The 24,609-nt window shown below is 46.8% G+C and overlaps 3 protein-coding genes and 1 long non-coding RNA gene across 4 annotated transcripts; 2 read left to right on the forward strand and 2 right to left on the reverse strand.

Annotated features, from left to right (window-relative positions):
• Window positions 1–113: 113 nt before the first annotated feature.
• On the reverse strand, window positions 114–5,443 carry LOC148683749 (telethonin-like). Its single transcript, XM_088654927.1, has 2 exons — window positions 5,163–5,443; window positions 114–1,885 (listed from the first exon to the last, which is right to left on the reverse strand). The coding sequence occupies exons 1-2, from the start codon at window positions 5,303–5,305 to the stop codon at window positions 1,531–1,533; spliced, it is 498 nt and encodes a 165-aa protein (XP_088511053.1). The 5' UTR covers window positions 5,306–5,443; the 3' UTR covers window positions 114–1,530.
• Window positions 1,296–16,317, forward strand: LOC148683750 (uncharacterized). Its single transcript, XR_015946515.1, has 3 exons — window positions 1,296–1,422; window positions 15,608–15,650; window positions 16,185–16,317. It is a non-coding gene; the product is annotated as an uncharacterized LOC148683750 (long non-coding RNA).
• On the reverse strand, window positions 10,466–15,609 carry LRRC14B (leucine rich repeat containing 14B). The gene is made up of 2 exons (XM_035137112.3): window positions 14,624–15,609; window positions 10,466–11,803 (listed from the first exon to the last, which is right to left on the reverse strand). Exons 1-2 carry the CDS (start codon window positions 15,592–15,594, stop codon window positions 11,158–11,160), a joined length of 1,617 nt encoding a protein of 538 aa, XP_034993003.3. The 5' UTR covers window positions 15,595–15,609; the 3' UTR covers window positions 10,466–11,157.
• Window positions 16,318–18,387: 2,070 nt separating the features above from the next.
• Window positions 18,388–24,609, forward strand: LOC132593130 (uncharacterized). The gene is made up of 18 exons (XM_060282163.2): window positions 18,388–18,421; window positions 18,548–18,716; window positions 19,061–19,202; window positions 19,281–19,399; window positions 19,531–19,680; window positions 20,064–20,206; window positions 20,368–20,482; window positions 20,594–20,730; window positions 20,916–21,035; window positions 21,169–21,283; window positions 21,660–21,794; window positions 21,947–22,111; window positions 22,404–22,562; window positions 22,671–22,775; window positions 22,893–22,998; window positions 23,198–23,260; window positions 23,531–23,713; window positions 23,804–24,609. Exons 2-18 carry the CDS (start codon window positions 18,627–18,629, stop codon window positions 23,836–23,838), a joined length of 2,082 nt encoding a protein of 693 aa, XP_060138146.2. The 5' UTR covers window positions 18,388–18,421; window positions 18,548–18,626; the 3' UTR covers window positions 23,839–24,609.

The following is a 24,609-nucleotide window of genomic DNA, read 5'->3' on the forward strand; positions in this document are numbered from 1 at the left end:
CCTCATCATTTTTAACATCTACCTTCAAATAAAAAAAATACTTTCAAATAGCCATTTATCATGGTTAAAGTTATTCACAGCCATGCATTATTGAGAAACGAGACACAATGGGATTTATTTGGAAGCAAATTATATTTTTAGCTAAAACACTTCAGCACTTTGATGAATAAGTGGTATATAAATCCTGTTAAATAAATATATTTAAAAGTGCTATTGAGTTCCATGTGGCTTACTCGTGGAAATGTGTAGAGGATTGCTGCTTGCATCTGCATGCTGGATCACATTTCGCTTCAGACCTACCACCCATTGATGCAAAAGCACACCATTTTTTTGTTGTACTCTAACCCTGGCGGTTGAGGGACCCAGGTGGCACTGTGGGTTAAACCACTGAGCCTAGGGCTTGCTGATCAGAAGGTCGGCGGTTAGAATCCCTGTGACGGGGTGAGCTCCCGTTGCTCGGTCCCAGCTCCTGCCAACCTAGCAGTTTGAAAGCACGTCAAAATGCAAGTAGATAAATAGGTACTGCTACAGCGGGAAGGTAAATGGCGTTTCCGTGTGCTGCTCTGGTTCGCCAGAAGTGGCTTTGTCATGCTGGCCACATGACCTGGAAGTTATACGCCGGCTCCCTCGGCCAATAATGCGAGATGAGCGTGCAACCCCAGAGTCGGTCACGACTGGACCTAATGGTCAGGGGCCCCTTTACCCTTTACCTTAACCCTGGTGGTTATAGAGCATATACTGTAATGCAATAGAAGGGAACAAAATAAAATGTCATCTAAACATGCTAAATATATCTAAAGACTGAGGAATCAACATTTTTTTTTTGCTCGTTTATTTGACGACCCAGATGCCAGTCAATCCCTAGTGTAAACTAAAGAAGTTGCAAATAGCTGTTATTTATACTGTCGGCCACTGTAATTGATCTCTTGTAGCAGTCCCCTTTCCTCGGCTGCATCCCTAATCTATGTTTGGCCTGTATACTGGGGCATCTCCTTAGGACCACTTTGCATCTCATTTTCTTGTAAATACCCTAGGCTCCACAGCCTAATTTTTTGTATATCACAGAATATTTCTATTTCCAAGCCATCATCCCATGCTGCGTTGATAATGTCATCATCCCACAATCCTTTCTGTTCATATTTCAGTGCTCTTTGAGCTTGGATAACGATCAGTTCTGTATTATTATTATTTTTGTAGGAAACCCTTCAGGGATAATGCACACAGTGCTGTGTTTCCTCAGGTAGGCACTCCACTTTCGAAAAGCACCCAGAGATGAGAAGAGTGTTGAAGGAATTACCAACAGGTGCAGAGCACCAGCCAAACATTTCCTTCAAATGCATCAATTGAATTGTTTGGATCCACATTCTCATGAGGTCACTCATCAAGACTAGATCAGGACCCATGTGGAAGGAATTCTTAAAGGTAACTGGGTTCTATCACTGAGCTTGAGTCCTAGCACTATGCAATGTTTTTAAAGCCACAAGCTAGAAAGTACTTTGAAAAACCCTAGCTAGGATGCAGCAAAAACAATCAATGCATTAATGGGCACCAGATATTTTGTTGGGGTAGAAGGCTAGAAATCTGGAAACCTGCTTTGGTGGACTGAGGACCTTTTGCCATTTGTCTGATTGCCTCTTTTTCAGAAGCAGGGACATTTCTGGTTTGACATCCTTCAGGTTCATAATTATGTTTGCTTGGTAATTTGCTTGGTTTAAACAAAGGTACAGGAAGTACATTCTTGTACGGAAGGCGGTACATTTTCATCTTTTCTCCCAGTCTGCCCATCTGTATCTTCAAGCTAGGAGATCTCTGCACAAGAATGGTGTCCTGGTGTTGTTTTTCGTATTTCTCATGGCGGAAGCTATTCCATTCCACCAACGTTGTCCTGTGGAGAATTAATTCCATACTAAACAAGAATACATTTTCACAGTGCAAGTCAGTGGCTGTCAACATTCCCTGGGTCAGAAACACACAGAGCCCTTTTTGAATTATCTTATATATTGTTTTTACCTTTACATTACTCTCTTAGGCTATCCTTTCCTTTTTCCTGTTTTATCTCCTGTTACATTTTCTCTGAAAGATGGCAATGATGTGACCTAATGGTGGGTGGCAATCTTCCAGTTAAAGAAAAAAAAATGGCACAGCAGTTACAACTTGTGAGGCAAATGTCAATGGTACAGAACGGGGATGGGGGCTAACATTTTGAGGCTAAGGGCTGCATTGACCAATGGTCCACCCTCCAAGGTCCACACGTCAAAGTGACTGTAATCAATAATTGTATGCATGTATACCGGTATGTAGACAGATAGATTACACACACACACACACACACACACACACACACAGAGAGAGAGAGAGAGAGAGAGAGAGAGAGAGAGAGAGAGAGAGAGAGAGAGAGAGAGAGAGAGACCCCACACATATAATGGGTGTGTGTGTCGAGGGGTCACAAAAACTGCTCAGCATCACAGGATCAGAGCAGGGGACCCGTGAGAGTTGTTAATTTTTGTGTAAACAAATGACAGATTTGGGAGAGACACAAACCTTTTGGTATCAAAGTATCACAAATGGGGTACCTATGGGAGCAGTCAGTTAAAAATGTTTTAAATTATTATAATTATTATTATTATTATTATTCAAAATGGACAAAATTGAGGCAGGAGCCTTGGATGCAGTCAACAAATAAATACATGCTGCTGCTGTTGTCCTTGCTGCCATCTAAATAAAGAAACTTGGCAGGATTTGGAGGACCAAAAAACATTTTGGTATCATAGAATCACAGCAGGGGGCCCCTGGGGGCAGTCAGTGCTTTAAAAAAATTACATAACAACAACAACAACAACATCTTTTAATTGTAAATTTTTGAGGGCCCTTGGCATTATGGCTTCACAGCAGGAACCCAAAGAAGCAATCAATATTTTTGTAAAAAACACATTACCCTTGTTGTTACATGATGTGGGGGTACCCATTGCTCAGAGCAGTGGAAAGATAACCGAGAAGGCCAAGATATAGAGCAGTTGCAGGCATTCTTCTATGAAACCCATTTCAGTCTGGGTTCAGACTTGGTTGTGGGACTGAATCAGCCTTGGTTGCCCTGATGGATGACCTTTATCAGGAGAGGGACAAGGGGAGTCAACCTTCCTCCTTTGGCGCAGTCTCTCCATGCCTTTTGTACAATTGACCATGGCACCCCCCTGGACCAGCTTTGTGGGGGCACCATTTTATGGTAGTTCCAATCCTACATGCAAGGTCAGTTCTTCAGTCCCCTGGCATCTGTGTCACAGGGTGCCACAGGGCACTATTTTGTCCCCAGTGAACTATTTAACATCTATGGGAAGCTCTTGGGAGCTGTCACAAGGGAATTTGGAGCAAAGTGTCATTAGTTATGCTGATGAAGGCTCTAGAACAGTGTCTGGGTGCAGTAGTGGCTGGATGAGGGCCAATATATTGCACTTAAACCCTAGCAAGATGAAGGCCCTGTGGGTGAGTGGCTTCCATATCTGGGAGATGGCCAGTTACCTGTTCTGGATGGGGGTGCATTCCCTCTGAAGGAACTGGTACTCAGTCTGGGGTGCGCCTGGATCCATTTTTTTTGTCACAACAAGGCACATGTGGCCTCAATGGCTTAGGAGTGCCCTTGAGAAGCACCAGGAGGTAAAACAGCTACAGCTGCTCTTGAGCTAAGATGAGGTGGCCCCTGTTTTCCTGGCATTGGTGACCGCAGGACTGGATTATTGCAATGTGCTCTATCTGGGGCTTCCCTTGGGCTTAGTCTAGAACAGGCTTCCCCAAACTAAGGCCTGGGGGCCGGATGCGGCCCACAAGGCTTTTTTATGTGGCCCCCGGCGATGCCCGCTGCCACCGCCTGCTCTTAACGGTGCGACGCGGTGCGGCTGCCCACTTCCGGGTTGCCGGAGTGTCAGAAATAGGTTGTGCACATGCGCAAGCATAATTTCTGGTGCACTTCCATGCCAGAGGAGGCGCATGCGCACAAGCTATTTCCGGTGTTCCAGCGACCCAGAAGTGCACCAGAAATCACGTGTGTGCGCACGTATGGTTGCACGCTCCTGCACGCTCTGGCCCGCAGCGCAATCGGCGCAGGCGGTACCGGCCCTCGGCGATGTAAGTTTGGGGACCCCTCGTCTAGAAGCTGCAGCTGGCGCAGAATTCAGCGGCTAGGTAGTTGACTAGGGCATCACATTAACCCTGCATAATGTCTCTGCTGAGAGAGCTGCCAATATGCTGCAATAACAATTCAAGGTTTTCCTTTTAGTTTCAGCATTTTAAACCCCAAAGAACTTGGGACCAGGTTAGCTATATCCCTGGTCAGCAACTGCACTCCTTTGATGGGGCACTGCTGAGGGTACCCCATGCTTCAGGGCTGCTCTTAGCTTGTACCAGAAACTGGGCATTTGATATAGCAGCTCCAATACTCTGGAATCAATTGCAATCTCTGAAGCATGACCCCAGTCATTGTCTATTAACTGCAGAATTTTTGTTATTGTAGTACATTGCACAAATAGCTATTTCCTGTCTCACCTATCTGATCTGACACAGGAGACCTCTATTTGCTAATTTTGATTCCAATTTTGCAAAAGTTACTAAACAATGAAAGTCAGTGAAAGTGTGACCACCTAATTCTTTGGCTGCTAGTTTAGAGTTACTTGGCTCTTAACACTGGCTAATTAAGCAGGAGCTGTAGTCAAATGCATTAATTTGTTTTCGTTTTAAAAATCATTTAATCTAGGAAAAAGTGATTTCTCCTGCTTCTCCCCAGTAAAAAAGTCAGTGATGCTTCACAAACAGCTTCATTCCTGGATGACTCTTCCTTCAGATCTTTGGAAAAACTGAATCAATTTCTAAGAGAAGCAACACAAATTCTGCCAAGTTTATCATCACTAGAAAGATTAAACCATCTCTAAATTCTTAACTATAAAATCATAGTGTTAAATTATCACTGAATGTTTAATGCCATGCATTAAGATCCTGCACCACACCCTTTCCCTTCCTCCCCTGCCCAGTTGCTACTCATTTTGATTTTAGTACAAACCCTAGGAAAAAAACCACATAAAACCCATTGTATATATATATATATATATATATATAAATGTGATATCCATAAAGTAAGAGAATCCTTTAAAAGTACACTAATGATGGGTTTATACCTCTCTTGCCGCCTTATTTCCATAGTCAGATCCTCCCAAAGCATAGAGAAACTTTCCTTCTTGGCAACATTTCTCTCTTCTACATCACAGTTAAGAATGTTGACTTGTAGCGTATCAGGGCTACTTAGCAAAGGAGTCCGCATTGCAAAAAATGTATTTTATCACAATGGATAATCCAAATGCTTTCTTGATTAAAGGCTCAACTTGCTTAATTTTTTGATCTCTGTTTTGTTATGTGAGTTCAGTTCGGATTACCACTGCTTAAGTATTTTGGTGCTCCTATTTTTATGTTCATGAATCACTTGGGGGGATGAGATGATGGATAAACTGGCAAGCAGACTCCTCTGAAGCATTTAGAATCTGTGCTGGATGCTAAGGTCTTTCAGTAACTTACTGAAAAGAGACATGACATGTGGTTCAGGACTTCTTGACTGGCGCCTACATTTTTGCTGTGCAGTCTGGAGTTTTCAAAATCCAATCCAGACTACTGTACTTGGTAGGCATGAAAACAGAACAAGCATGGCTAGCTGAATTAACTTCTGGAGCAATGCTTTTTGCATGATAATTGCTTCCACGTATAGCTCTGGTGGCAATAGTGCTTTATTCACTAAGCAGAATCAATATAATTCAGGCTATATACCATTATAGAAACCATTGCCCATAAAATTATACAGCACAAAAACAGTCTGTTAAAACTTATAAGCAATAGAAACACACACTCCTCAAAATGGAATGGACTCCCTTGGAAGGTGGTAGACTCTCTTTCCGTGGAGGGTTTTAAAACAGAAGTTGAATGGCTATCTGTCAGGGATTCTTTAGTTGTGATTCTTGGATTGCAGCGGTTCCTAGAATCCTAGAATTGCAGAATCGGATGGGCTTCTGAGGATCATCTAGTCCAACCCCCTGCTAGACAAGGAACCTGTGGTTCTCCAGATGATGCTGAACTACAACTCCCATCACCTCAGACTACTGGCCAGGGGTATCAACTGAATATTTTGGTCTATTATACTGTGTGTGGATTGGGTCCCTTGCCTTGTCATATGCAAATTTATACCATCTTTTGCAGGTGTGATTGGAGTACCAAAAAATAAATCAGGGTCATTCAACAGTATTAAGATGTCAGACAGACCAAATATCAACATGTTAATCTTTCTCCATAATTGTACAGTGGTACCCTCGCTAGACGAATGCCCTGCTAGACAATTTTTTCGCTAGACGAATGGGTTTTGCGATCGGAGGTTGCCTCGCAAGATGTATTCGTTTTGTGAAAAATTCATCTACCGAATCACAGTTTCCCATAGGAATGCACTGAAATTCAATTAATGCGTTCCTATGGGCAAAAATAAAAAAAATTCAATGCATTCCTTTGGGATTCGCAAGGTGAATTTTTCGCAAAATGAATTGACTCACAGAACGAATTCAATTCGTCTTGCGAGGCACCACTGTAGTTCCCTACTAGAAAAGGCTTGACCTGTTTAATATCTGTCTGCTACCTAGCTGTTAAAGGCATAAGAGTCCTGCTCTCCTCCTATGCCTAACCATGCAAAGAACTAAAGCTTCATGAGCTGTGCTTGTAAATGAGTTATGCCACTGGTCTTTCATCAGCTGATCTTAGGGCTGGCAGTACTCCAATAATACAAGACCAGGTGTAGTATTTCAGATGGAGGGGGCCAAATGTCATTTAAGATTTATAGCAATTTTGTTCAGCTACTCATGCTGTGATAAATTCAACATTTAAATAGTTAAAAAGCAAGCAGTGCTCCACTTGTTGTGGTTATTTATTAACACATTTTTGTAAGCCACTCTGAGGGATTGGGGTGTGTGTGTTATTTTACAATCAAGTGCTATAAAATTTTTATGAAATCAATAAAGTAAATAAATAACAGGTGCAGGGCTAGCAACCACTACCCTAAATGGAGCAATTGTTGCTGCACAATAAACTGAAACACTAGAAATTCAGCAACGGCAATTCATTATTTGATGCCATGTTTCAAAATAATCCTCTCAGTTAACAATGTATACCAATAACTCAGGAGGCCTTCAGTGAGGGTCTAATTCTGCAAATACCTATAAATCCACCACTGCTCCTTCCTTCCTTTCCTTTCCTTTCCTCCCAGCCCTAGAGATTCCTTTTTCCTCCCCAAGCAGATATAGTCAGGATATAGTCTGTTGTGGTATCTACTTACAGGTAGGTAGCCGTGTTGGTCTGAGTCGAAACAAAATAAAAAAATTCCTTCAGTAGCACCTTAAAGACCAACTAAGTTTAATTTTGGTATGAGCTTTTGTGTGCATGCACACTTCATCAGATACACTGAAACAGAAGTGTAACTGATGAAGTGTGCATGCACACGAAAGCTCATCCTATATAATAAAGTCTCTGCGTCCAGTCCCTGTGTCCACGGTAATGCGCATGTGCCCCACTGAAACAGAAGAAACCAGACCCTTATGTGTATTCAGAGGGTGGGGGTGATGGGAATGGGTGATGGTCTGATAGGAGTGGTAAACCTGTTGATGACTGTTAATGACTATTAATGACTGCAATTGGTCTTGCGGGGGGGGCAAGGGCTGAGGTGCTAAGGAAAGCTTGATCATGTATAATGAGATAAGAATCCTATGTCTCTGTTCATTCCAGGTGGCTCCATGGTTTTAAGCTTGCTAATGAGTTGCAATTCAGCAACTTCTCTTTCCAGTCTGTTTCTGAAATTTTTCTGTAATAAAACAGCTACCTTGAGATCTTGTATAGAATGTCCTGGGAGATTGAAGTGTTCTCCTACTGGTTTCTCTGTCTTGTGATTCCTGATGTCAGATTTATGTAGGCCTGGGCAACTTGTGACCCATTATTTACACTGGCCCATTCAGGGGCAGCTCATCCCATTTCGCCACTTGAGGCAGAATGAGAAGTGCCGCTTTGCCCTGCCGCTCCTGCTACCACTGCTATACCTGCTGCTCTGCCTGCCCTGCTGCCACCACTGGCATAGAAGTGGCACCAATTTCAGATGAGATCTTGTATGCTTTGCAAAATCTTGTGGGGTGTTTGACACAATTTCAGCTAATACTGGCACTGCTTCTGTGCTGGCTGTGGGGCTGCTCCTTAGGGGTTTCTGTTGTCTGGCAGCCATCTCAGTCTACCTAATGGCAGACCCAGCTTTGGGTCCAGTAGAGAAATATCCTGTGTTTGTTGCCTGGGACTACGAAAGCAGGTTTCTTGACTCCTACCTGGTCAATGGGCTGCATTTCGATTGACAGCAGCCAAATTGTGCTGGCAGCAGCAACCTGCTACTGGGTGTGATTGTGGGTGGGTGGAAGTTTGAATTTATTCTGCTCCTTCTATATCTGCACAAGTTAAGCAACCTTTTAAAACTCTTATTGCCAAGGAGCTAAACTTCTGAATCCTTTTTTTAAACAAACAAACAAACAAACAAACAAACAAACAAACAGTTAAAATATTCTGGAAGGTTCTCCGTGTTACCTAAGGGATACGGGTTGGAAATTAGGTCAAATGCCACAAGTGTGACCAGACTGACCTTTCCATGAGTAAAGCTGACAGACAGATGCTTCTAAGTTTAGACAGAGTGTTCTGTGTTATTCATATCATTCAGATTAATGTGATTTTTCCTTCACTTTAAATATTATTATATTAGAACAGTCTGCCCTCTTCTGTTTTACAAAACATGTATTTGTGCTAGCTTGCTTGTATTTTTACTTTAATCCCTGTTTATCAGCTTGCAGTGCAATCCTGACCCAGACATGGCAGCGAGTAGCCAGGGGTAGCAGGATGGAGCCATCACTGCACAACCATGCTAAGGGAAATCTGACCAGTTGAATTTCTGCCTGTCACACACCTGTAAAAATGCATAGCACCAGCCCTTTTAAAGGGATAAAGCAAAAATAAAAATTACAATATTTCCCCCCCAAGTACTATTTTTAGGAGCTAAAATTCACTTCATCAGATGCATAATTCTTGGTACAGTGGTACCTCTACTTACGAATAACTCTACTTACGAATGTTTCTACTTACGAACGGAGCTCCGTCCGCCATCTTGGATGCAGCTTAGATAGGATTTTTTCTACTTACAAATTTTTAGATTATGAATCTTTTCTCCCAATGCATTCCTATGGGATTCAACTTACAATTTTTTTTTACTTATGAATGTGCGTTCAGAATGCATTAAATTTGTAAGTAGAGGTTCCACTGTAATTCCTGAGCGCTTATGAAATAATGCATTTGCTAGCCTCTAAATTGCTTCTAGGGAATTGTTTCATTTCTGATGTTAGCCTTGGCTAGTTGGCTACCCATTTGATTGAAAGGATACCAGAGTACTGTACCCAACACCACAAAGTGAGCCAGTGACAGAGAGGAGGATTTTACAGTTAAGCCTCCAGGTCCTCTGGGGTGCTTGTTTTCTAGAGGTATGAATACATGGAGGTTGTGGCCAATGGGCTCACTGGGAAGAAAATGTGAAGGCAATATTCTACCCAAAAGGTGATGCAGCCTAAAGGGTTTAGCCATTAGCACCACCAACACCTCCTCACAAACCACGACCTCCTCTCATGGAGAAGACATGAACAGGAACTATAAGCATTTGTGGTGGACAAGGTGATCTATTGAAGGCTACAAGCCATGAGAGCTATCCTCTGCCACAACAGCTGATGGAAACCACAGGAATGGAGAGGGCTGTTCTGTTGGATTTTTTTGAATAGTAAAGTTACTTTAGAGCCGGTCTAATGTAAATACTGTCTGTTTAAGAGAAACAGGTGCCGGTGTTTCTGTTAATTGTTCACAGGCATGGGCTCTGCTTCTTGTATATAAGGCTCTGCCAGAAAGCCTTCTGTATCTCTTAGTTAGATCTTTCAGTTTGATTCATCTCTAAGTACATCACTCTCTCAGTTGTTCTCAGTTTAAGAGATTCCCAGTTGAATCTTAGTATGAGAGTTGCTTAGTTATAAAGCTAGTTTGCTGTTAATTCTTGGGTAGTTTAATGGGAGTTATGTGGGAGTTTGTGGGAGGTTTGGAAAGTGGGTAGATAACATTGCTAAGAGAGAAAGCATTTATCTTTAGTTTAAAGTCTCTTTAGAGTCAGTTTGTTTTTCAGTTAAAGAAACCCAACAGTTTGTATTTTCATCTGCATACTTTTACAAGTGTGCAGCTAGTAAGGGGTTTCATATAAGGGAGATTAATTCCCTATGCTCTTGGTGGTGTTTTCTTAGCCAGGTCAACTTCTGACTGCGTATACTCTGCGTGAAGCGTACTTTAAAGGGCCGCTGTAAAACTGGGATATATGATTTAGGTTAAGCAGGTTTCAACAGTTTTCTCCAATATTATTATTATCATATATATATTATTTTTACAATATGTTCTTGTGCTCAGATACAGCTTGCAGGTGTCTCAGGTATCTGGTCGGCCACTATGAGAACAGGGTGCTGAACGAGATGGGCCATTGGTGTGATCCAGCAGGCTCCTCTTATGTTCTTAAGCACCAGAAACAAATGGCATGAGCATGTATAAAGTTCACCTGCCTCGCCAATGAAGAACCCTCTGTATTTAATAAGGTTTCAAGTTGCCGCTGCATATAATGGGCTGCTACCCTGCATGTACAAAGCACACCCACTGAGGAAGAGGAAGGGAACAACTTGCTGCTTTGTATGGTAACTTGTAGTCATTCCTTACAGATGAAACATGTAATGGTATGTGGAAGAATAGTGGGTTACACATCATGGGTATAGCTAGGGGGCAGGCAATTCCCCCCCCCAATAAGTAAATCAATAAAAACACTTAACCAAAGGAGGTTCTGTCCTCAACATAAATCCCCCCCATAAATCCTGGCTACGCCCATGTTGCACACCCTCCTTTATTTCACTGGGCTTGCTCAGGAGACTACCATGGTAGCAGAATATCCCCTAAATGTGTTTTTCTAAATTGTTCCAATAAACGAATGCTTTTATTTGATTAATGGATTTGAGTAGCACTGTTTGGTTCAGCAGGTTTCTTCAGACTTCAGTTCATCTCCCGAAGAGCCTTGTTGAAGCTTTCTAGGGCATCCCTGAAAGACTTCAGCAAAGTGGCTCCAAGCTCATTGCCCGTTTCCTGTATTGCTGCGTCATATCCCCCAAAGATGGGCGTAGAGGCCTTTATGTCCTCTCTCTTCGCCTGCAGTAAAATCATGTTAAGTTCCTCAGCTATTCTCTCATACTTTTGGTGATCAAATTTCGAAAGTTCAGCTTCACCAATTGGATAACTGATGTCATTTGCATAACAGTCTCTTGGGACTGGGAATTCAATGTATCTGAGTCTTGGAAAATCGATGAAAATGTTGAAAAGGCATTTCAATGCTCGAGAAGATAGAGGATTTCCAAGAAATTTCAGCTCCTCTAGTCTCCGACAGGGGACCAACCCCAAAATCAGCATGTTTATGTGAGTGTCCTGAATGTTGCATTCCTCAAGGACGAGACTCTTCAGTGTGCGGGAGGAACGGTTCAGAAGTTTGAAGAAGGTGGACGGGTAAAGGTCAGCCACGTCATGTCCGCTGATATCAAGGACTTCCAGGGAGCTGGAATGAAGGCTGTTGGCTAAATAGGCCATGTCCACATGGTTTAAAGAGCAATTGGAAACATCCAGCACTTTCAGCGGGGTTTTCAGTGGGCTGGAAAGTTAAATATTAAAACAAAGTAAACAATTACATAATTCAGTTGCATTGGGTACTTAATAGGTTTATGAACGATGGGTGCAAGTGCATCATCGTGGATGAAGGACATATTGTTGGTTTCAATGGGACTTGTTCGCGGAAAAATAAGAGGAAGGATTATAGCCACGGTTGAGCATGGATACAAAATTATGGACTTACTGGGTTGAAAGATATTTCCAAGCCTTTGGCACTGAGAAATTGCTAAGCCACCCTTAATTGTGTGGGATGGAACACTGGGGCAGACAAGTCACAAAGTTCCTAGAGTGTCCACTAAGAGGAACTCACCTGGAGGGACACCTGACTAAGTTCAGCTTCCTGTTCCTCCAGACATGCAGATGAGATGGATTAGCTGGCAGAGAAAAGCCCCTAGCCAGCAGCCATTCTCTCTCTTGGCCATTTCTTCTTCAATGGGAACACATCTCCAGAGAATCTACAGTTAGGATGGTTCTCCCTCTCGGCCTGCTGCCAAGAGAGACACCAGATGGAGCCTCACTTTACCAAGTAGACTCCAGATGTATATATTTGTAACTTTTCTACGTAAGCCTGCCTTTCTGAGATTATGCTGTTAATTTAGGATGAACCTGTAAGTAAACTCTATCTTTTAAGAGGGACAAAGGGGATCTGTCAGGAAGTATAATATTGTTGTATAGGTTCTAACGAACCTAACGCTCACGTTTTGCTGCGCACAAAAGGGGAATGTTACTCTGCTGATATTGGAAGCTTGATAACACAAGCTTGGATAGGATCTATCTAATAATATATCCTAATCCACATCCCTAACATTCCCACAAATTGTTTAGTCAAAACAATAGGATCAAATCAAAATATCTGCTTCAAACAAGAAGAGAAACTAATGGGAGGGCAGTAAACCAGAACCAAGCTGCTGGATGAGTTGGGAGGAGACGTTCTTCTAACACTATGAATCATTTAGAAAATTAATGCCCAATCATCTCTCAGCTAAACCTGCACCCATTTTGAAAGGTTAAACCCACTGGCTGAGGGGAGGAGGTACCTCATAGTGGCTCGGGTCAGGTGCCCAAATGCCTTGGGGGGGGGGACCCTGATGTGTTTTGCGTATCCAAAGTATTTTGTAAATGACACACAGTACATTTCAGTGGCAGGAGACATATGCACAAGTTCCCTTGAAACTGTTCCATATGTGAAACACAAAACAGTTTGTGTACAAGTCACTACTCCATGTTCCCTTGCAAGAAAGGCACCATTTGTTCAGTGGTGTGGCAGCTCTAGGTGGCCGGAAGAGAGGGTTTCTGCTTTTCTGGTTGTCTCTTACAAGATCCAACAGGAGGATGCAGGGCTCAGGTGGGCTGGGCACCTGGAAACTTAAAAACCTCCGTTGCCCATCAGCTGAGGTCTCCAACTTCCTTCCCTTCCCTCCTGCAGTAATAGAGCTTCTCTGGACTCTTGGGTCACTGGTGGACAGGGCTGGAAAGGAATTTTACTCTGAAATTCCTGAAATTCTCTGAAATTGTATCACAACTTTGAGCAAAATGTCATTGAGCAGGATGGAACATAAAGGGGGATCCCCATTAGGGGCTGGGGCAGGCAATGCAGAAGGCACACCCCTAGCTTAGAAGGGCCCCAGCCTTGTGCCAGTTCTCCCCACCCCCACCCCCAGTTGCCTAGTGGGATCCCTGGTGCTTGGCTCACACCACATTAAGATACAACATCGTTCAACTCCCAGGGGTGTGTGGCTGCACTGGGTGCTCCCCAAACAATTGAAATAACTCTCCAACAGCAAAGGTTGAGTGGAATAGGGTCTAGTCCTTGTTCCACTTCCCTTGCCACCCCTGCTTATTGTTGCTGTTGGCATCCCTCTGTCTCGAAAGACAACGAACTTGTGGCCTGTTTCATCCCACCAAAGTGTGTGCGCTGTTGTGATTCCTGCCACTCCCATGAGGCGTATAAGGCAACCGCTGTACAAAGAGCAAGGTGGGGAGTTTTTTTGCTTGTATTATTCTTCAAGTGGTTCTCTGATTTGGGGTGGGGGGTGGGGAGTGAAAAGTGTGGCCAGGGTATGCCTCTTCTCAGAGCAATTTGTTTCCAGAAAAGGTGAGAGCAGTGTGCCCTGAAAGGTCAGTTCAAAATCTTTTAAACAAATTTAAAAATAATGTTAGAGCCTAAAACTACCAAGAATGGCACTGGCACCCACACTTGCAAATATTTATTTTGCAGCAAAAAAATAGGTCATGGGGGACTCAAGATGATCTCAGGTTCAATTCCTGAATCTCCAGTTAGATGGAACTGTAAAAAGTCCTTCCTTTGGGACTTACAGAGTAAGGTAAAGGTAAAGGGACCCCTGACCATTAGGTCCAGTCGTGTCCGACTCTGGGGTTGCAGTGCTCATCTTGCTTTATTGGCCGAGGGAGCCAGTGTACAGCTTCCAGGTCATGTGGTAAACCAGAGCAGCGCATGGTAACGCTGTTTACCTTCCCGCCAGAGCAGTACCTATTTATCTACTTGCACTTTGACGTGCTTTCAAACTGCTAGGTTTGCAGGAGCAGGGACCAAGCAATGGGAGCTCACCCGTTGAGGGGATTCGAACCGCTGAGCTTCTGATCGGCAATCCCTAGGCTCCGTGGTTTAACCCACAGCGTCACCCGCATCCCACCATGCTGCACAGAGTAGACAATGCTAAATTAGATAAGCATGAGCATGACAATAAAAGAAAGCTTCCTATGCTTTCCCTTTTTAAAACGTTACATATTAGTCGTAAATATTGTCTCAATTGTGTCACCAGCAAGATCTGGAGCACATTACCTGAGTAGTTTACGTATCCTTCCCGTGAGTGTGGAAAATGCTAGGCTCAGCTCAGTCAGTTGAGTCATCTGGCTTAACTTTTCTCCAATTCCTACAAGAATGGCCTCATCCTCTGGGGTGAACCTTCGTACATTGAACGTCCTAGCTGGGAGTGTGAGCGACGTCAGCTGAGGAAAGTGGACGTTATTAAAGAGCATGTGCAGATGTTCCATTTCCAACCGAACATTGTGGACTATTTCAAATTTGAGCAGCAAAGAGGGATCTGTAAGCTTTATGATGTAGAAGAGCTTCCGCAGGGCTAGGTTGTCCACTCGGAAGGATGCACAGAGAATTTTTAGTGGACAATGGCACCTCATAAGCAAGGCCTGGACAACCAGCTCATAACTTCGTTCAGTGACAAAGACATCAGTAAGAACGTCTACTGAAATCTCAAACACATCTGGACTGAACTGCAGCCTTTGCATTTCAACAAGCAGATCATAGCAGATCTTCGACAGCAGCTCTGTCCTGGCCCAGCGTCCCATTGTTTTCCTACAATTGCAGAGCTGAACTTCAACATCCTTGAGGCCTGTTAAGTCCACCAGTTTGAGTCTCTTTGCATATGGAGATGAACAATTCAGCACATAGTCTCTAAGGCCAGTTAGGCAACTGGTCAAGCACACCGAGCAGGCTCTGCTACTGATGTCTTCCTGGTGGTCTATCGTCTTCCCCAACAGTTTTCCAATGTTAAGTTCTTTCAGTGGCCAGTTTGCCACCAAATCGTGAAGAACTTCACCTTGTTCCTGCAAGTAACTTGCCTTAAAAAGAAGAGGGAAAAGGTTGTGTGCAACACTGCCAATATTTCCTTTTATCAGCTCTGTATTGGATACCAAAGCCCCAGCACTCAGGAACCGTAGAGAGTGCATTGCTGCCTTTTGATTCCTTCTGTTATACTGGATCTGTTCTAACAGAGGTTCTCTCTTGCTTGCCATTCTCTATTTTTAGCTGCAGCTGCTGCTGAGGGGCGTATGTGACGTGTATTTGGAAGGTAAGAGGAGCAGTCATCTGCTGACCTTGTTACTATTTTGGTATCAGACACTTATTTGACACCTCTTTTTAAATGTCCAACTTTTATTAATGGACAAAGGCATAGCTGTGTTAGTCTGTTGCACTAAAAACAAGAGAGTATTGTCATACCTCAAGGACCGCAGAATAGAATGTACAGTGGTACCTCGGTTTGCGACCGCAATCCGTTCCATGGAGGCGGTCGCTCACCAAAGCGGTCGCTCACCAAAGGCACGCTTCTGTGCGTGCACGAAGCGATAGAGCACTTCTGCACACACACACGCTGCGCAGATCGCTTCTGCGCATCCAAGGGCCGCGGAACCCGGATGTAAACAGTGGTCGGAAACCGAAGCGGTCGCAAACTGAGGTTTGACTATAGTCTGAAGTTCATTGATATGATCCAGTGTGTTCAGTTGCAAATGATAAGTGGTAACAACTGATGTTCTTTTGTTTTCTAGGTCTGTCTTGTGGTAGATGATTCACCTTGTTGATCTGTTTGTTTGTTTTCATTTTGTAGGGTGGGTATGGTAGTCTGAGGGATGCCTGATTAAAAATCCTGAGCTGTGATTTTTTCTTTGATGAGTCTGAACAAATGCAACTGTGAACAATGAATTTTGTGGTGTGTTCTGGGTGGAAGCTGGAAATATGGCAGCATTAGTTTTTGTGACTGTGTGGATTCCAGTTCAGCTACTGATTGATGGATTGTATGACTGCGAAAATGGATAAAAGACCCCCATCCAAACCATGACTCTCATCAGTGGAGGTAAGAAAATGAGGAAATCAGGAACCGAGGCGGCTTCTGTAAATCCTGGACAGTCCCTGGGAAAGAGGGACACTTGGAGAGTCTACGCCACAGAGACGGAGGGAGGCTCTGCCAAGTCCTGGGTGTCTCCAGCTGAGGTCCCAAGGGCCAGGTGGCCGAGGAGGGAGAACCAGAAGGGCCAGGGAGCCCGGAGGTCCTCCTTGGGAATCAGGGGCTGCCCAAGGCCTGGCTGGACAGAGGCTCCCTGACCATCAGGACAGTGCTGGGAGCCAGAAGGGCCTCATCCAGAAGCAAAGCCCCAGCTGGGTTGACCACCTGGCCTTCCAAAGACTGATCGGTTCCCTTTCGGGCACACAGAGTCCCCTGCTCCCTTTGGGACGCCTTTGGGAATGTTCTTGAAGTCCATAGAAATCAAATGTCCAAGTTTCCCCCTCACCCTAACCTGCATGCCTTGCGCAGCCTACCTGCCTATGCACCTCGCCAGAAGAGTCTGCCCTCCTTAGCTGGCTGATGGACGCTCTAGGCTAGCCAATAGCCAGCTGGCTCTTCTGGGGTGGGCGGAGCTGCTGCTGCCAATGGCTCCCAGAGAAGCAGCTAGACCTTTCCTGGAGCAGCAGCCTCTGCTTGCCTCTCGCTGCCTGGGGGGTCTAAAGGGTCTCTGGGCTCCTTTCCACCCCTAGAATGGATGCCGGGGAGGCTGCAAAGGAGGCCTTTGGACCTTGAGGGTTCTGTCCCTGAAATGGCCATCAGAAAGGGTGGCATACAGATTTAAGAAATCACCACCACCACCTGCCATTCCCTGGGCATTAAAGCACCATCAATTTCTGATATGGGAGCTCTCAGAGAAGCAGAATTTCTTGTTCTCTCGTCCCCCTTCCTTCTTCCTTCCTTCCTTCCTTCCTTCCTTCCTTCCTTCCTTCCTCTCCCTCCCTCCCTCCCTCCCTCCCTCCCTCCCTTCCTTCTCTTTTAGATGGGTTTCCACACTTGTGATTCTTCTGGCAGGCAGAAATTCAGCAGGTGGGGAGCCTTTGCCAGGCACTGCCTGCTGCTGCTGCCTGTGGGGCCAGATAAGCCCCCCAGGGGAATCTGAGAGGGGCTTGAGCCCCACAGCCCCCCTGGTGTTGGGTATGAAGGCCTACACGGTCAGTTGCTGCGTCTCTGTCCCAGAAGAGCTGGGGGTGGGGAAGGGCAGCTCGGCCCCAGCAGGACAGGACAGTACAGGACAGGACTTGCCTGGGGACATCTCAGGCCTCTCCTTGGGCCAAGGGAAAGGGGCTCTTCCTCTGCCTTCTTCCTCCACATCCCTTCCATTGGGTGTCTTGTCTTTGGACTTTCCTAACCTGAGGACAGAACTTGTCTCCCCCCCTTCTTTGAAATCGATGTCAGCTGCTTTGGGAGACAACCAGAGTCTGCAAAGCAGGATACAAAGAACAGGAAAAAGTATTAAACTCGTATAAATATCACCCTCGCGTTGCATGGCTCTAGCCACTAGGCCACACGGACTCTCCTAGAACCTTGGCCCTGAGGCCGGGAATTCCACATTCTCAACTGACGTTGCCTAGCAACGGAACTTGTGACCGTTTGAACAGAGCTTCCTGCATCCTCAGCATCTCGAGGTTGGCAGAGGTGGCCTGTAGTGACCTTCGCTCAGTCACTACATTAGAAGATGGCGTCCCAAAGAAACCTGGAGGTAAGTGGAGGTTGCCATGGCCAGGGGACTTAACTCTGGAACCTAGATTAATGGTATCTCCAAGTTTGGCAAAGAGCTATACCAAGTCAAAGAAAGGGTTGAGCTTTGGAAGGGGAGAAGGAATGCAAAAACAAGAGCAATGGTCAGATTTAAGTCTTCTGCTTGCTGCCATGCCACACAGAGAGGAAATGGCAGCAAGGGCTTTCTGAGCAAGCCCTGCACCTATTAGCCCAGTAGAACCTGCCAGGAGGGCTCAAATATCGGTAATCAGCCTGGAAGATGAGGAGGATCTTTTTGCAAGGTAATCCTATGTGAACCACTCCCCCCCCCCCCCGGGTCCATTTCTATGGTGCTGGTGCTTGGGGTCTTTGAAGGATGGAAGGCAATAAAACCTTTTTGCAAAAGTGCTCCTCCTCTCTCCCCTCAGCATCTCAACCACAGGTTCTCTGGGTGCGGCTGATCCTCCTCCCGACGGCTTCAGAAAGGACCAGCTGAAGGCTAGAATAATGGATGTCGTCACCAGGATGAAGAGTGGGAAGATCCGAAGAAAGGCACTCCAAGATCTTTCCGCCCTCCTGCAGAAGATCCAGGAATATGTGAGTTACTGAAGGGAAGCATTGCAACCATGCAGGGCTGACAAGGCCTTCCGGCTGCCCCTTCTAGGCCCACCCTGCAAGGTGCCCAAGGGACAATCGGGCATCCCAGCACATAACCCATTTTGAGAACAGAGCTGGGCCATAGCAGAGCAAATCCTAGTGAGTAAAAAGAAGGAAAAAGCACACATCAGGAAAAGAGGGGTGGGAAGTCAAAAGAAATGGTGTTTTTTTCTGTATAGGATGCTAAATGTTTTGGAATCTTTTGAAGATTTAATAAGAATGCTTTAGGGAAAATGGTGCTGGGTCTCTTCTCTTATCAGTCACTTTTCTGGGTCTCTTCTCAGCCATCGGTAGCGCTTCCTGCATCCTCCCTTGGCCAACTGGTGGCCATTTCCTGTCTGTCTGCATTGGATCCAGACCCGGAGTGCAGGCAGCGGGCAGCAGATGCCCTCTGCCATCTTCTGCCCATCCTGCAGCGCAAAGAAGGTAAGACTGGAAGCAGTGCATTCCAGCATGGGGTGGGGTGAGCAAGGCCCGAACTGACCCTTTGGCTTTCCTTTGCAGAGACGCTGGCACGAACGTCGTGGAACCAAACACTCCTCATCCGAGCTCGGAAGGTCCTCCAATCCACCGGAGGAGCGGTTCCTGAATTGTTCCTGAATAATTGTTACTCTCTTGCCAGGGTAAGTCGCTGTCACACAAGGCCCAGCGGTCTCTCAAGCCACATGTTCTGGGTTCCGCAGAGACAGCAGCTGGGCTTTCTGCTCCCCAGCCCTGACCTGTGGGCCTCTCTGACCTTCCTCTCTTGCTTCAGGTCTTTGGTGCCTATCTTCCTGAGGAGCAGCTCTTGGAGGCCATGTGCTTCCTGGCCAGCGATCTGGTTGTCGAGAGCAGCTTCAACCCCTTGGACATCTCCCACTTGCTGCAAGAGTTCATCAAGCAGTTTAGCGGCACAAAAGTGGAGGTAAGGTGTCTGCAAAGGTAGGAGAGAAGAAGATTCTCCACTTCTTCTGCTGTAGGGGAGGCAACCTCATGCCATTGGGTGGCCAGGACACATGTTTGTTTAGAGAGGCCTGGCAATGTCAGGACAAGAACCTCAGCCAAGGGTCCTGAGAAACATGGGTCCAGCAATGGGGAATCCTCCTCCCCCTCCTGGGAGCAGACTGGCACCCTGGAGCTGCCTGGGTCCAAAACTCCCAAGGACCCTGAGTGGTACCTTCGAAGGAAGATGGCTGTGGTGGCACAGGCCAAGGGGGGCCCCTCTTTCTATGAGGGATGGAGGGATCCACCTGCAGACAGCCCCGCTTCCTTGTACTCTCCCAGCAACCCTCTCCTTTTCTCTGACAGGTGGAGGTGCTGCTGGAGGCCTTCTATAAGATCACCCAGGGGCCTACAGTGCAGGGCAGAAACATGGCCGCCTTTGCTTTGTCCATCATGCCACACCAACACCTGGCGAAAGTGGTTGCATACCTCCTGCAGTTTCCCTTCAGGTATGGAGCCCTCCTGGCAGGTTCTACTGGGCTAAGGGAAAGGTTGGCAAAGTGCAGGGCTTGCTCAGAAAGCAAGGCCTTGCTGCCATTTCCTCTCTGTGTGGCATGGCAGCAAGCCAAAGACTTGAATCTGGCCATTGCTCTTGTTTTTGCATTCACAGAGACTGCGAGAGAGTATGGAAGGAGGTTTTGGCATCGGCCGACCAAGAACAACTGCTCCATCTCATGGCCGAGCAGCTTTACCAAAGCCCCTTGGCGGAATCTGCCACCCAAGTGGTAAGGACGACCCACCTGCTTTCTGGCTTCCTTCTTCCCAGGGTAATATCGAGGGGTTTCTGGATTCTGCAGAAAAGCAGGGAAAGTGACTTGCACCTCTCTCTCTTCCAGCAACATCTCAGCAGCCTGTTGCACGCCATCCTCAGGATGGAGGTATACAAGGCAGCTGTGCGCCGGAACTTCCCGCAGCTGCTGATCGCTCTCCTGGGGATGGTAGTCAACTTCCACTACGACCAGGAATTCCTCGGGTGAGTAGTGTGTTGCAAAGGCGCCAATGGAGTCCTTTTCCCTTCAACCTCGGGGGGTTGCCAGTCCAGCTTGGTTTTCCAAGGGAGGCTCTCCTGCAGGCTGCTGCTAGGGAGCAAGGATGGGGAAGGAATTGGAGTGGGTGGCAATGACCCGCCTGCTAAAAGTGGCCTTGCTTTGGTTACAGAGGGGCTAAAGAAGTTCTGCACCTCCTTCTCGGCACCACTGGAGAGCAAGTAGAGGCGGCCATCATCGACCAACTTTTCTGCCGGGAGAATTTCAGCCAGGGGTTGTCTGCCATGGTGAGGTAAGAGGAAGAACACGGTGACCTTCCCCAATGGTCTGGCAAACGGAGGTCAAGGCACGGGATGGGACTGTGCCCCTGTTGGCTTCCTGCGGTGCCTTTCCCTTCCTTACCCAGATCTGGTTCTCCATTTCAGAGCTGTCGGAAAGCGACACTGGTGGATCCCTCCCATGGTGGAAAACATCACCGCTGCTCTCGAGGACCAGGAGTTTGCCGGAATGCCACAAGTAGCGGCAGCTATCTACATCGAGGTGAGGGGGGCTGACGCGGGAGGAAATGGGTGCAGCAAGGAGGCCCTGGCTTGGTTTCTGCCCAGGGTTGGGCTTTGTGTTCTTCGGCTCCTTTTGTGTCCTTGGTTCTCCAACCAGCCTCCATCAGAATTTGGACCTTACAGCTGCCTTTAACTTCCATATTCTGTGGTTTATGTCAAGGCTCCTTTGAGCCTAAGGGCTGTTGCCTGTTTTAGTGCTCCTCAGAGTAGACCCATTGGATTTGATGTACATGACAAACTTTGGTCCATTCACTCCAGTGGCTTTGCTGTGTGCAGAACTGCAGGTGGTGGATAAAAGGAGAGCCTGCCTCAGCCTCTCATCACTGAAGACTTTCTTTCTCTTTGGGCCTCTTTAGCTGCTCAGCTGCCGTCTGCAGGTCTATCCCTGTGAGGAGACACTGGAGCAGCTCCTCACCTGGCTGAAACATGACCACCTGCAAGTCCGGAAGCTCAGCGTCAGAGGGATATCCCTGCTTCTGGACTCTGACATGGCAAGTGATGCTCACAGGGAGGGAGGGGGGCACAGATCTGGATTCTAATCATGGCCCAGCACTCTTTTGCTGACCGAATGCTGAAGGGCCTGTTCTCAAAGAAAAAGCGTGGGGCCTTTCAGACCTTTGAAAATATTCTCTCTTTTGTGTAGGACCCTTTGCTTCTGCGGCTGTCGCTGCTGGATTTCCTCCCTGATGCAGAAGCTGATGTCTTCCCAGAGTTGATAGAGCTGGTAGACCAAGCCTACCTGTCCAGGGAGCTGGGAGAGGAAGACCTGAAGATGCTGGCGGCAACCTACTGCGGTCTGGCTGCCCATGTGAGTGTTAGGGAACACATGACATCACACAGGGTGGATAGGAATGCTTTGGAAGAGGAAGGCTGGTGTTTAGACTGGCATGCAGCGGAGATCTTCTGGCTTCAGGAGGGTGTTCCTCTGGAGCACCTTCTCTTGGAAGCCTGCCTGGAAAACACAGGGGGAGAGTCACCCCTGCCCCCAGTCTCCCTCAGGAGGAGGATAGGGGGCTCAGCAGCCTCAAAACACCTCGGTGGACAGGAGAAAGGAAACGGATCTGATGAGAAACACAACCTCTGATCTTTTCTGCCTACAGGAGGAAGCCTCTGCCCGGGCATCAGCCATCCAACATCTGGGGCTGCTTCGGGGCTGGGTGAGAGACCAAGGGCTTCCCATAACAACAACAGAAGAAGCAGCCGTTAATGAACTGGTCGCCGTCCTCATTCACCTCGAAGACGAGGACGAGGTGGCCAAGGTGAGGGCCAAGGAGGTGGACTTCTGCAGTAGGAGGGAGTCATTGTTCTCAGGAGCTTCCAAGACTATGTCCTGCAATTTGTAACCCTCTTCTCTTCTTGTGTTGCAGGCCGCAAGGAGGGCTCTTTCCCATCTAGCCCCACAAGTCAAGTGGTGGGCGCATCCCGAGAAATTTAGCCTCCACTTTGCTCTCCACCAGGCTGCCAAGCATCTGGTAAGGTCACTCTGCTTTGTTGGCAGCTTTGCCCAGGGATGTCTTTGGGGGTGACAGGCTCTCCTGCCGTGCTCTCAAGCCTCTCTGATGCCACTTCTCCTTTGCCTTTGCCGACAGAGCAAGACCTTCAGCAAGAACATCCTTCGGAGTGCTGCCTTGACATGTACGAAGCCGCCTGCCAACAGGCTGCCAGCAGTCTCCAGGGTGGCAGCTCTGCTTCTGGGTAAGTCAAGCAATGTCCTTCCCTGGTAACGTCTGGGTAACGATGGCAGTGAGGATGGGCATGTCCCCAGGCCACCTTGCTCTGAGTGCTCCGCGAGGGTGGAGGCCTCTAGACGCATACCTGTCCTCCTGCCGAGCTGCCTCTGTCTCCGCTTGCTTTGCACCGAGATGACGTCCCTTTTCTTGCCCTGTCTCTCTAGGTCATCTGGCTTTCCGGGATGCCAGTTTCATCCAAAATCAAGACATGGCATCCTATGGTACATGTAAGTGAGACTTACGGAGGGCAGGGAGGGGTGCTTCTTCTGAGAAAGGGCTTTAGGGGAAGGCGGCTTCCCAGGTGTGTGTGCAGACAGAGGTGCCACAAGATGAACATGCCAAGAGGATTGGAATGTGACTCCACTGCTCTCTCTCACACACAAATATCCCCCTAGCCCACACCCTGGTCCTGGGAGGAGCTCTGGTGGGGGTGCTTTGCAAGTTTTTGCCTTGTGAAAAGCTGATTCCTGGCTCAACCTTTCTCCCTTGCCACTCAGGGCTGGAAGAGATGCAGCAGCACGAGGAAGAAGGGCTCAGGCGGACAGGGAGGAGCTGCCTGAACATCATGCAGCGGGCCTGTAAACATCGGCAGAAAGGCAGGGTCCAGCGCCTTGTGAGGAGGCTGCTCCGCTGTGTTCACAGGGAACCTTACCCGCAGGACTTCCTGAGCTGCATGCCAGGTGAGTGAGGCATCTGGTTGGGTATTTGGACGTCTGGTGGGCTCCTTGGAGGTGACGTTTCCCCCCAAAAACCCTTTCTCCTCGTGACAGAACGTCCGAAGTTGCGCCAGGCCAAGGCAACGTGAACATCAGCGTTGTGCTGCAGAGATACCATCTTCTGCTCTCCGTGGGATCCACTCTGGACCAGCGCCAGGAACATCAAGGCCATCAGGATCGACCAAGAGGAGTGGTGCTGCCCTCACGACCCTCCATACATAGCGGTAAGAAACCTTTTGTTGTTGTTGTGGCTTTATGGAGCTCCCCCGGTCGCTGGTGTATGCCCAGGGTCCGGTTCCTTGCTCTCTGCCATCCTCTTGAGTGGCAACCCCCCAGCAGCAACTTTCCTCCATTTCTTTGTTTGGGGTGGGCAACAAGAGGGTCTAACATTCCTGAGATTTAGTACCCTTTCTAACAGAATCTCTTTTCTCTCTTTCTTGCATGAACGGCGGCCTATCTGCTGGAACCTGGGAGAAGACGTCCGGAGAAAAGAAGACCCCTGGAAGAATGTCATCAGCCGGGAAAGGAGCCGCCGGGAAGACGACATCTGCAACATAGTGAATTTGAGGATTGGACACTTTCTATTGACTCTTTCAGCACTCTAAACAGCAAGCGGGACTTTTATTAGTTAGAGAGGTTAAAATTGATGTATAGAATAGGATAGGCAAAATAGGGAGCATTCAAGGGTAGATAACACTATACTACCGGTAGATAGCATTTTGTATATTATTTTTGTCTTCATACTTGTAATTCTTTTAATAAAAATATATTTTTTTTTAAAGGGTAAATACGGGTCTTATGGTTTATGCTGAAATGTAAAAAAATCATTTTGTAAAAAATGAATAAAAAATATTTTTGTT

The sequence above is a fragment of the Zootoca vivipara genome, chromosome 12 (assembly GCF_965207765.1).
Source record: "Zootoca vivipara chromosome 12, rZooViv2.hap1.1, whole genome shotgun sequence".
Classification (NCBI taxonomy): Eukaryota; Metazoa; Chordata; class Lepidosauria; order Squamata; family Lacertidae; genus Zootoca; species Zootoca vivipara.

Coding starts and splice junctions, on each gene's coding strand:
- LOC148683749 (XM_088654927.1), bottom strand. CDS start 5,305: ATGCGGACTCCTTTGCTAAGTAGCCCTGATACGCTACAAGTCAACATT. Junction 1,886..5,162: donor GAAATAAGGCGGCAAGAGAG/GTATAAACCCAT, acceptor AATTCTCCACAG/GACAACGTTGGTGGAATGGA.
- LRRC14B (XM_035137112.3), bottom strand. CDS start 15,594: ATGGCAAGCAAGAGAGAACCTCTGTTAGAACAGATCCAGTATAACAGA. Junction 11,804..14,623: donor AGGATACGTAAACTACTCAG/GTAATGTGCTCC, acceptor TTAACTTTCCAG/CCCACTGAAAACCCCGCTGA.
- LOC132593130 (XM_060282163.2), top strand. CDS start 18,627: ATGGATGTCGTCACCAGGATGAAGAGTGGGAAGATCCGAAGAAAGGCA. Junction 18,717..19,060: donor TGCAGAAGATCCAGGAATAT/GTGAGTTACTGA, acceptor GTCTCTTCTCAG/CCATCGGTAGCGCTTCCTGC. Junction 23,714..23,803: donor CTTCCTGAGCTGCATGCCAG/GTGAGTGAGGCA, acceptor TCCTCGTGACAG/AACGTCCGAAGTTGCGCCAG.